This window comes from Myotis davidii, unplaced genomic scaffold, assembly GCF_000327345.1.
Source record: "Myotis davidii unplaced genomic scaffold, ASM32734v1 scaffold204, whole genome shotgun sequence".
NCBI classification, from domain to species: domain Eukaryota; kingdom Metazoa; phylum Chordata; class Mammalia; order Chiroptera; family Vespertilionidae; genus Myotis; species Myotis davidii.
In genome coordinates, this window is record NW_006299715.1 from 4,823,561 (window position 1) to 4,836,234 (window position 12,674).

The 12,674-nt window shown below is 36.7% G+C and overlaps 1 protein-coding gene across 2 annotated transcripts in view; it reads right to left on the reverse strand.

The window, feature by feature from the left end:
- Nucleotides 1-476: 476 nt before the first annotated feature.
- DCAF16 (DDB1 and CUL4 associated factor 16) overlaps nt 477-12,674 on the reverse strand; it is a 15,058-nt gene continuing 2,860 nt past the window's right edge. Inside the window, exons 2-3 of one of the 2 annotated variants that reach the window (XM_006775849.2) lie at nt 8,763-8,857; nt 477-3,350 (exon numbers count right to left, since the gene is read on the reverse strand). In XM_006775849.2, coding sequence (XP_006775912.1) covers nt 2,101-2,751 — 651 coding nt within the window. In that variant the 5' untranslated portion in view covers nt 2,752-3,350; nt 8,763-8,857 and the 3' untranslated portion in view covers nt 477-2,100. Of the gene's footprint in view, nt 3,366-8,762; nt 8,858-12,674 lie in introns of both variants that reach the window. The other variant, XM_006775850.2, reaches the window with a different exon arrangement.

Sequence of the window (12,674 nt, forward strand, 5' to 3'; positions counted from 1 at the left end):
AGAGAATACCTTTAACATTAAATCCACTGGTTTAGAAATCCTGTTTCCTTAGTCCTTTGGTAAATATTTCTATAGAGAATAAATGTGCCCTTCTTTATCCTAATTATGGTGACTGCACTTGACCAAAGGTGCATGTAAGGTGAGTATGAAAGTGGTAAATTCACCCCTAACCCCACATTTATGACACACAAAAAGAAGTGAAGGATTAAGGCTTATTCGGGTGCCTATCCTTTTGTGCAACCTGTAATTACTTAATGTGTAAACAAATGGGTTCAAATGTGGGTCTTGACAACATCTCACATTATCCTCTTCAAGTATGTTTCTTTCTCAGAGTTGCCAAGTCACCTCCTATCAGAGACACTGTATAGACACAGGCACTACATATACTGATTTTACTTAGCACTTAGTGAATGTTGAATATGCCTTAAGCACAGCAGGATCTATTTCATTTGTTGAGAATAAATGACCATACTCCGTTCAGCATGTACAAAGCTGTTGGTTTATTCAGCTGCAAAGTTGGGGAAAGGATTCCTTTAAGAGTGAATAGCAAAAACGAGTTTATGAGCAAGGCATTTTTATACATACACGCACACATGCAACACACACACACACACAGAGAAAAAGGAACATATATAAGTACATAAACATCAACATATTTTTAGATTTCTCTATCTTTCCCACCTCCCCTTATAAAACAGATTGTAACATTTTAAAAACCAGTTTCACAGAAAACATCTACATAGGAACAGTTTTTGATACATTCAGTTACACTAACAGTATGATACGGTTTCAGTTCAATAATTTTCCACTACCAAACATTTTTTCTAGCCCCTCCTTTTTTTTCTTGAAGACAACTAAGGCTCAGCAGAAATACCCATTAGGTTATAAACATCCTTCTATCTCCTAAAGTTGCTACACATTTATAGAAATTGTGATTCCATTAATGCTTTAAGGTTTTGATGCCATAACTGTAGACAGTTATGGAGAATAGGAAAAAGCAAAACTAAAATAAGGGTGTATAAGATACATCTTTAACAATCTATTTTCTGAATTCTTTAGATGCCATCAACCAGGATCATACAGTTTTCAGTCTTTATGGTGTGAAAAGATCTAACGGTCTCATGCATTTTATTTATGTTGACTTCTACATTTTGACTCATCTAAATAAACACTGCAAGGCCCATTTACAAGAGTACATATACTTCCTTGTTCAGATAGATCTAAAGCTAATCTATGTAGGAAAACAATGATACTAAAAAAACTCTAACTTCAGGCTATATTAGGCTGAGACTTTCCATAGTAAGGTTCTTTACAGTTAGAAGCGATCCTGGAAAGTTTGCAATGGATGGGAAAGTGCATTAAGTGCTGCTCCAGGAAACATACAGACTGAAACACTTTAATCCACTAGCAGTTAGTATAGAAAACATAAATGCTCTCTTAATAATCCTTTCTCTTTGGTCTTTTGGAATGTATTTAATTTCCTCTTGACTAAAGTCTGGGTGCCAAGATGCAGGAAATATATTTCTTACAGAACAGGTACCTGTTTAATGCCATGTGCAGACCTATTTATATAAAAACTGTGAGATAAATCATATTCCCACCATTTTCTTTTGGAGTTATTCAATTTTAACTACCTCCCTAAAATTAATGTCAGAGAAGAGTATGCTTAGGAAGGTACTATTGGGAGTAGCTAACCTCCCACTTTCCACAATGGCTGTTGTGAAGGCTGGGTAAGAAAAGAGAGAGTAGCCTACTCTGTCCTTCCCATTAATCATTAGATATCTAGAGTTAGAGTCTATTCAGTTAGGCAGAGTAAATTGGGGGGAGAACTGAATGAGGAGAATAGTCAATTTATTTTTTGCAACAGTCCCTTTTTACGAATTCTCTATTGAAGTTCTTGTTTTATCCACAGGGCCTGTCAAAGTGGGTGCTCACATGCATATTTTCTGTAGTTGACTTGATGGGCCTCTTGGATAGATACTCAGCTTGTCAGGGCAGGGCAGTTTGGTTGAGAAGGCATTCCTTTCTCAGCTCTGGGCTGTGTAACTTGTACTACTTTCTCAATCAGAAACATAGGACACCAGAGCAAATGGTGACTCTTTATAGTGATGCAGTTAGTAGTTTGTTAACTGCCTTTTGGAAGTCAGTGTAAGAGTAAGTGGTGTTGATGGGTTCAGTGCGGGTTGTTTCCTTAACTGTTTTAGTTAACCAGCCACAGCAACAACCAGAAACACATGAATTAGGGATCTGTTTTAGAAATTCAGGGATGGGAGTGGCTCTACTCAAGGTTCGGCTTAACTGTTTGGTGGCAAATTGCAGCGCTCCATTTAGAGTGGCGTGATCTCTGGAAAGCCGGCTGGGACTTGTCAGCGGCTTTTGAAAAGGTGGGACTCCACAAGAAGCCAGAGGTGGCCACTCAGGAATTGGTTCCAGTTTGGGTACACAATGGGAGCAATAGGAGAGTCTTAGACCTATCTCTCGAAGTATATGGACCGGTGTGTCCTGATCTAAGAGTCTAGCATGATATAACCAGGAATTAGGATTTAAAGGTCTCCAAGTAGTTGAATATTTTAAAAGGCACTTAACCTGCCAGGCAAGACTCTCCAGACGTGTCAGGTTGGGCACCACAGGGTCCTCTTCTTCAGAGTAATCCCAATCTTCCCCAAAACTCTCATTTAGGTAGTTAGCACTTTCTTCTTCCTCACTTTCTGATTCTGTTAAGCGATCAGGAGAGGGAATTCTGGGACCCATAAGGATAGGAAAAAAGGAACCAGAAAGTAACAATTGAAGCCAGCAAAACACTAACACTGGCAAATAGAACAAAAGATGAAAAATCCTTTTACCAAGATTAACTTGCCTGTTTCTGAGTCCGTTACACACACAGTATGCCTTTGGCTTGCACCACTATGCAGTTCAGGATTATGTTGTATAGTCTTCACTTACAAAGAAGACATCTTGGTTCTCAGGACCAGTTCAGTGTGTAAAAGTTAGTCACTTACCAGCGGCACAGGTTGGAGTCTCTCCTTTAAATCCTGGCTACCCAAGAAGAGAAGGGGTCCTCATATAGGCAAGCAGATTTTCTTAGCGTGGTCTCACCTGGCTGTGATACTGTGAAGAGACACTTGTGTCCTCTGTTTTGTTGTCAGGGATATTATATCTACTTGGTAATGAAAAGAAGCTCAGTGGTCAGCTTCATAGTCTGCTGGTGCAGCAAATTTTGTGCAGGGGATGGTGGGATGAGTTGTTAAGGACATCTGCTATGAACGGATCCGACGTTTTCCATAAGTGGTACAAATGCCCTTGGAAACTGGTGACTTAGCTGTTGGACTATCTGGAAAGGTAGCCTTCACCTGTAAATGAGAAGACTAGACACATGATATTAAAGCCTGAAAGCACTAGGTAACATTACTGTCTGTCTAACTATGAGTATCCAAGAACATGGATGCTGAACAAGAAATCTTAACTTTCCCATCTCTATTTCATAGGCTTAGGCAGATTTTCCTATTGGGAATGGTTCCTAAAATCATAAAATTGGGAAGGAGAGCCTAGGCCCATTTTAATCCTTTGTTGGTACATATCTGGGCCAGTTTGTTTTTACATATGCAGCTCTCGCCCAGAAAATTACTTCCACAAAGCAGATCCCTTATGCCCCAAACTCCAAGTAGAGAGCTATAAAACTATTTTATATTCTTTTACCTTTAGAAATGCTTGGTGGGATTAGTTTTAAGATACGTGTCCTGCTTGTACAGCTGCTAGATCAGTGGTTCTCAACCTTCTGGCCCTTTAAATACAGTTCCTCATGTTGTGACCCAACCATAAAATTATTTTCGTTGCTACTTCATAATTGTAATGTTGCTACTGTTATGAATCATAATGTAAATATCTGATATACAGGATGGTCTTAGGCGACCCCTGTGAAAGGGTCGTTCGTTGGCCAAAGGGGTCTCGACCCACAGGTTGAGAACCACTGTGCTAGATATTAATTAGGACTTCTGCTGGGACCCAGAGGTGGTAGTCATGTGACCCCACTCTACAGGTATGAGAAGATGGCAGGTATAAATCTTAATACAATAGGAATTACACTGAATGTAAACAGGTTAAAACTCACAATTAAAAGGCAGATACACTGAATTAAAAAAACAAAACAAGACTCAATAATATGTCGCTAACAAAAGACATTTTAAAGCAAAAAAAAAAAACACACACACAAAAGAAACCACGCAGAAAGGAAAAAAAAAATGATGAAAAAATATAGCAATTTTAACATACAACAACAAGAAAAGATTTTAAGCCAAAAATTATAAGGAACAGAGATGGATGATAATATTGGTAAAAGAAATTAAATAAAGTGATATACAGTTAAATCCTCACTTAATGTTGCTAATAGGCTGTGCAATTTTTAACAAAATGGTGCTACCATAGGCTAATTGATATAAACAAGAGTCAGGTTCCTATGGCATCTCATCAACATTTTAAGGAAGTGACCCTGAATGAAACGATGTTATTCAATGTTATCTGAGACTTGCTGTTCTTATCATATATTCACCTGAAAACACATACTCAAAATTTCTCAAGTGACCACTGATAGAACTGAAGGGGGATATATAAGCAGAGATACAAAAAGCATTAAAAACAGTTAAAATATTAACATACTTTGAGTATTACATAAGTAAACAGAACAATACCAACCAATACAGTGGGGTCTTGACTTAAGAGTTTAATTCGTTCCGTGACGGAGCTCATAACTCAAATTACTCGTACGTCAAATCACTGTGAGTTCGCTGCGCCAACTAGCGGTGGGGTATCTGAAGCTGGCTCGTAACCCAAATTCGGCCAAGAGACGGCTCGTATCTCAAAAAAACTCATTAGTTGGGACACTCGTAAGTCAAGGCCCCACTGTAGATATTTGAGTACGCACCACACAAATAGATCATGCATAAGGTTATAAAGTATAATTAGGGTCATTTCATTCAGACTAAATCTCTGACCACAATACAAAAAAAGCAGATATTAAGTGTTACTTAAAAGTAATCTCCTGGGAAGGGCGGGTTCAGGGTGGAGGTCAATGGGAAAAAGACAACAAAAGGGACATCTGTAATACTTTCAATAATAAAGATAAATTAAAAAGAAAAAAATAATCCTATGCTGAGACATAAATGATTCAGGGGTTAAAATGGAAATTATAAAGGATATTAAAAATATTAATACCGAATAACAATATAGACTACCTGCAAGGCATAATTTATAGGACATGGCCAAACCAGTACATAAAAGAAATGTATAGCTTTGAATACACTGATGAGAAAAACAAGGAAATTTAAATATCTACAAGTTTAAAAATAAATATCCACAAGTTAAGAATTCAAGATAATGCAAAAGAGCAACAGCAAAATAAGGCAGGAAGGAAATAATAAAGGCAGAAGTGAAATTAGTATATAAAATAGTAATAAAGACAGATAAAACTAAAATATTTTCTGAAAATATGAAATAAAAAACAAAACTGGCAAGACTTATCAAAAACGTTTAAAAATAACAAAGACTAAAAAACAAACAAACTGTACAAACATACTAAAATAGGAAATTCTAGATGAAATGGCTAAATTCTAGAATATAAAACACTGAAATCCATACAGGAATAAACAGGTAACTTTAATAGGTTAGTAAGTATTAAAGAAAGGTAAAAACTACCTATTAAAAATATCAAGACACTATGGTTTTATAACAGAGTCCCACTAATTCCTAGAAGATTCATATCTATTTTACATAAATTGTTCCAGAAAAAAAGAAAAATATGTATAAACTGACTAACTCCTTTATGAATAAAATATTAATTCTAAACCTAGATATGAACCAAATAGGAAAAGTATAGGCCCATTTCACTTGCAAAAATTCCAAATATTACCCAACAAGACTAATTGTGTATTAAAGAAAAGAAAAATATGTTATAATCAGATAGAGCTTATCCCAGGAAAAGACTTTCCCAACTTGGGAAAATTTCTAAAATAAGTCAATAAAGCAAACAAATAAACAACAGATAAATTTATCAACTGTGGATATTTAACCTTTGTTAGTTCCTGATCAACACCTATTCATGCTTTAAAAAAACAAAGTAAAACATTCTTACCAAACTAGCAAAAGAAAGTTACTTTCTCAATTTGGTAAAGGTTATTAACCAAAATCTTTTAGCAAATAAAGGGTGTCCCAAAATTCACGCAAGAAGTAATTTTGATAGAAAATACAGGTTTATAATTAAAAATTGTAAATTTCTTATTGATACAGTATAGGGTTATGTATGGAATAGCATATCAGGTAAATGGCCTCCACAGCTTTGCTGGCACATACCACACTCTTTTGTTGAAATTTTCCATGACCGTTGTGCATAAATGTGGCTGAATTTCGTTGATACAGCACTCAATTTCCTCCTTCAAGGTGTGGGTGGTCGTGGGCTTGTTGGCATAAACCTTAGACTTCAAAATACCCCAAAGAAAAAAGTCCAACGGCGTTAAATCGCATGATCTGGGCGGACAATTCTGATCACCAAAACGGGAAATTACACAACCAGGAAATGAGTCATGCAATATTGAATTGTTTCTTGGGCTGTATGGCATGTGGCACCGTCTTGTTGAAACCACATGTCGTCCACATCCATATCTTGCAATTTAGGCCCAAAGTCCAATTCTTGACCACGGCGCCGAATTGATGTCCCTGGACTCTTAGCAACACTCTCACGAACTGCTTCGATGTTTTGTGTTGAACGACTTGTTGAAGGACGGCCAGGGTGTTTAAGATCACTGATTGATCCAGTCTCCCTAAATTTTTTAATTAATCTCTTCACAGTTGATGAAGTTAAATCACTATTCCGACCATATTTTGTACGAAAATTGCGAACTGTGGCTGCCAAACCTTCATTATTTTTAAAATATTGCTCAACAATGAAAATGCGTTGTTCTTTTGTGTAGCGCTCCATTTTTAATAACCCTGAACTGTCAGCTGTCACGCTTTTTTTCCCCGTTGGCAACACTTTACGGCACAAATGGCGTAAAATTCAAATCTTGCGTGAATTTTGGGACACCCTTTATTATCCTAAGTGAGAAACTTTAGATATATTCCCTTAAAAAAAAAAAAGAAATTAGATAAGGATGACCATGAAGATTGATAATGACAAAGAACCAAAAGTTCTAATCAATGTTATAATAAATTTAAGACTAACATGTAAACAATTAAAGCTAATAAAGAGCTCAACAAAGTCTGGATCTGAGATTAACCATGTATGAATAGTCATTAATTTATTTATATAGCACATTATTTGCTACATACTATTCTAGAAACTGCTTAAATGTTAACTTGTTTTAAAATCTCCTACAAACCCTATTAACCCTTTTTGGTCCAACGTCAAGGCTGACTCGACAGACCAGGCGCTAGGAGCAGGTCCAACATCGAGGCTGAAGTCGACATCGCAAACCGGTTCAACATTCAATCCTGTCAATTAATTTGGACCAGACTGTTTGAATTCCAAAAATAAAATTGGACTGCAAAGGGTTAAGATAGGTACTTTTATTGTCCCCATTTACACAAGGCTTAAGCTACTTAGCCCAAGGTCACACATCTGATAGTCAGAATTTGAGCCCAGGGCACACTTAATTTCTATACCAGGAATACTAACTAGAAAAATGCATCACAGAAATACCTTTCACGAGGTAAATTACAAGGTCAAAAAAATATGAATTTAATCACATCAAAATAAGAACAAAGTTTACAAATCAACAATAAGAAGTGGCAACTTCAGTAAAGAAATGGGCAAAGGACAAAAACATCCCATTTACAGAAGGGAAAAGCCACAAGTTATTAGCCATATGAGTAAAGGGATACCACTTTATTCCATTAGTTTGGCAAAAAATTAGAAAGCTGGACAATGTCAGTGAGGAGACTAAAGGAACCCCCTTTAGAAACCAACAATTATAGACTGGGAGAACCTTTCTGAAGAGCAATTGGCAGCATTACCTAGCCAAACTATTTACACACCTCATGATCTAGCAATTCTACTCTTGGGAAAATAAAGCAAAGAAATTTTCTTAAGACCAACATGCATTCTGATGCTTCATCTTTGATGGTAAAGAATTAGAAGCATTCTAGGTTTCCATCACTGGAGGAGTGGCTAGGTAAAATGTGATGAAAACACATTAAAGTATACATTGCAAATGGTTGGACTAAAAAACATAGCTCTAAATGGAAAAAGCAAAACCCAAAATAGTAAATCCCATTTATGCCATTCTGTAGGAGTGATTTCAAAAATGAGTCAGTAAGCATCTCCAGTTTCAAATATACACTGAGTTGTAGTAATAAGGTTATATAGTATGGCTTCATGTCAATATTAGTCCTTTAAAAAAATATTTCTTTGGCTTCTATACATTCTATTGATCTAATTCAGTTCCCAACAGTGTCTGGTACATATTAGGGACTTAGCAATCTTTTTGAAAAAATTAATGAGGGAATGAGGAAGGGCTGCTGTAACTATATGTACAAATATGTTCTATTTTTATTTGAGGGAGCCAAAATTCCCAAATTATACTTAACTGACTTGTTAATATGTTGGACAAAAATACATTGAAGTTTTTTAAAGCAAGATCAGCAAAGATGATGCCACTAAAGCAACATAAAGGGAACTGTTTATAACTTCATCTTTAAGAGAAACAATGCATACAATTTCAAGTTTACAATATTATTACCTAGTTCAATCTGAAAAAGAAAAATTCAAAACATACCATAAGTCTTTATTTTATTGAGACAGGAGAAGCTGTTGGCTTTTAATTCTTCTGTCCTCTTATATTTTATTATTTTCCTTCCAACCAAATTCCATCTGCAAGATCATTGAGTACATTTCAGTTAATTGCATTACTCAAAACATGCTGTAAAAGGCTCACTCAAGTAGAAATAAGACAAAGTCTCTTTGCAGGCATATGTAAATTCTAGAATGAACCCATTACTGTTTTTTTCTTTATATCCCATGTACAGAGTTTTCCCATATCAAAACTGAATTACCACACCTATTCCATATATGCTCATGTATAATTTACCTTTAAAGAATAAGTTTTCTGTAATTTCAGAACTAAACAGCCTTACCATACAAATTCTTTAGTTTTGTTATTTCTTCAACTAAGTTTCCCAAGGACAGGAAAAGATTTATTCCCAAAGTTGCTATTATTTGTTCTTTCCCCCCATAGCACTAAAAGTAAAATTCAAGAAATAGGTTAGGCTTCAAGACAATGAAACTATGGTGTTTAAATTGTGATGTAGCTTTTTTGTTTTGTTTACCAGCTTTATTCAAGTATAATCGACAAATTAGGTATTTTAACATGATGTAATATTTTGATATATGTACTCACTACAATTACCACAAACTAATTAACATTATCACCTCAGTTACCATTTTTTGTGGGTGGTGAGAACACTTGAGATTTATACTTTCCAAGTTTCAAGTATACATACTAATTACTAACTATAGTTACCATGCTGTACATTAAATCTCCAGAACATACTCATCACTGAAAGTCTATACCCTTTGACCAGGACCTCCATAGTCCCTCCACCTTCCAGCTACTGGTAACTTCCATTCTACTGTTAAAGAGTTTGAATTTTTTAGATTCCACATATAGAAGGATAATGCAGTATTTGTCTTTCTATATCTGCATTATTTCATTTAGCAGAATGTACTCTCGATTGATCCATGTTGTTGCAAATTGTAGGATTTCCTTCTTTTTAAAAGACTGCATATTCCATTGCGTGTATCTCACATCTTTATCCATTCATCCATTGATGGACACTTAGGCTGTTTCCACATATTAGCTACTGTGAATAATGCTGCAGTAAATGTGGGAGTACAAATACATCTTTGAGATAGTGACTTTATTTCCTTTGAACATATATACCCAGAAGTGAGATTGCTGGGTCACATGGTTGTTCTATTTTTAATTTTAACTGAGGTGATAATGTTAATTAGTTTGATTGTGGTAATTGTAGTGAGTACATATATCAAACTATCACATCATGTTAAAATATCTAATTTGTCAATTATACTTGAATAAAGCTGGTAAACAACAAAAAAATGCTACATCACAATTTAAACACCATAGTTTCATTGTCTTGAAGTTTAACCTATTTCATACTGTTTTCTAAAACGGCTGTACTAATTTACATTCCCACCAACAGGTACAAGGTTTCCTTTTCCCCACTTCCTTGCCAACATAGTTTTCTTTTGACTTTTTGATTATAGCCATCATAACAGGTGCCATGTGTTATCCTATTGTAGTTTTGACTTGCATTTCCCTGATAGTTAGTGATGTTAAACACCTTTCATATACCTGTTGGCCATTAATATGTCTTCTTTGGAAAAATGTCTATGCAGATCTTTTGCTCCCATCTTTAATTATTTTTTGATATCGAGTTGTATGAGTTCCTTATGTATTTTGGATATTAATCCCCTTTGGAATAAATGGTTTGCAAATATTTTGTCCCACTGCAAAGGTTGCCTTTTCATTTTGCAGCCTATTATCTTTTAAAAACTTTTCTAGATTATAATGTTCAAAAAGTACTGAAAATGTTATTAATCCTAAAAAAAGAAAAAGAAAAAAAAAGAATTAAAATATAGTTAGGCTGACCTCTGGTGGCCAGATGCCTCATCCTTTGGTAACTGACAAAACTGTATGAAGTTGCCCCTGGCTAGTTTGGCTCAGTGGATAAGTGTACACCTGTGGACTGAATGGTCCTTCAGACTGAATGGTCCCAGGTTCAATTCCGGTCAAGGGCAAGTACCTTGGTTTTGGGCTTGATCCCAGCCCTGGTTGGGAGACAAACGATGTGTCTCTCTCACACTGATGTTTCTCTCTGTCTTTCCTCCTCCCTCCCACTCTTTAAAAATCAATGGAAAAATATTCTCAGGTGAGGATTAACAACAAATGAAGTCACTTCTCATTTGTGGCAAGACAGCCAACTAAAATACAGTAAAGGAAATAATATTGTTAGAAACTTCAAACAAAGCAACGAAGGTAGTAGGCACCCAAAGCATAAAGAGAGCCGAGGCAGTAAAGGTCATACAATAAGAAAATGCCTCCAAATATTAGTTTGTTCTAGTAAGTTTACCAGTTGATTGAGTTTACATAAAAAACAAATGGAATATATACGAGGTTCTCAAAGTAAGAATAGTTCTATACTATCCGATACTAGATTCACTAGCTCTAGGTATCTACTGAGCACCTGAAATATGATTAGTGTAAAATAATGCCCAATTTCAAAGACTTAGCAGGAAAAAATGTAAATTATCTCATTAATTATTTATGTTGATAACATGTTGTAGGTATATTTGGTTAAGGAGTGAATACCCTTTCTAGGTTTCTTTCACCACAACTTTCTAGGCAGTCTACATTTAAGCTATAGTGAGTTTATAAATGCTATCAGTATCCATGCATTCTTAGGTCTCCACATGTTTCCTCTAACTTATTAAGTAAAAATGCTTTTTCAGAAATTAGACATCTTGATAATTTTGAAATTATGGGCAACCCAAATGCTTTCACATTCATTACTTTGAATACCTAAAACAGAGGTACTCAAACTGTTTAAACAGGGGGCCAGTTCACTGTCCCTCAGACATTCCACACATGCACACTGCGGGCCCGGGATGAGTCGGCTGCTAAGCAGGACAGGGAGCGACAGCAAAAACACCCGGCAGGCCGGATAAATGTTTTCGGTGGGCCATATGTGGCCCACGGGCCATAGTTTGAGGACCCCTGTCCTAAAATGTTTAAGGAATTAGGAATATGAATAGAATGGATGAATAAATTATAGCATATTCATATAACAGAGCACTATAGCAACCTGTGCCTCAGTTTCCTCATCTTAAAAGAAGATAAAAGTTACTTCACAGGGGTTGTTTGTAAAGATTAAATGAAATAGAAATCAAGATGGTGGCATAGGTAAACACCGGAAATTGCTGCCTTGCACAACCACTTCAAAAATACAACTAAAAGACAAAACGGACGTCATCCAGAACCACAGGAAGGCTGGCTGAGTGGAAATTCTACAACTAGAAGGAAAGAGGAAAGCACACTGAGACTCAGAGGTGCAGAAGTGAAGTGAAGAGGTACGGGGAGGCGCACGTGGAAAGGGCTGGCAACTGAGGACACGGTTGTCTTTTTCAATTGGGAGGGAGTCTCAAGCTCCTGACTGCTCTGAACTCGTTCCAGGCGAGTCTCTGGGGACCCAGACTCATACGGGGAGAAACTGGACTGTCTGGCATCAGTCAGAACTTGAGGGTGGCTTTCTCTCAGAGGCGCTTGCAGCGATTACCGGGACACTGAGAAGCGGGGCCTCTTAGGACAGGACTGAGGAGCAGCCATAGCTGTTTGCTCCGCCCTGTTGATCCTGTGAAACCCCGCCCCACCCAAGCTGTGCACAGAGGCTTTTGCATATGAAAGCCTGGCCCTTTGCAATCTGAAATTACCAGACAAACTGCAGCTGGATCAGAGAAACCCAGAACATCCAAAAGAAGGCCCAAGGCCCCAGGGCAGCTTGCATTGCCTCACAGCTGGGGTCCTGCTGTGTAAACTCAGGCAGAGGCTAAATTAACACCTCCTTAGATCCAAGAGCCAGTGTACCCAGTGGTCAGAGTGGGACCATCCAGA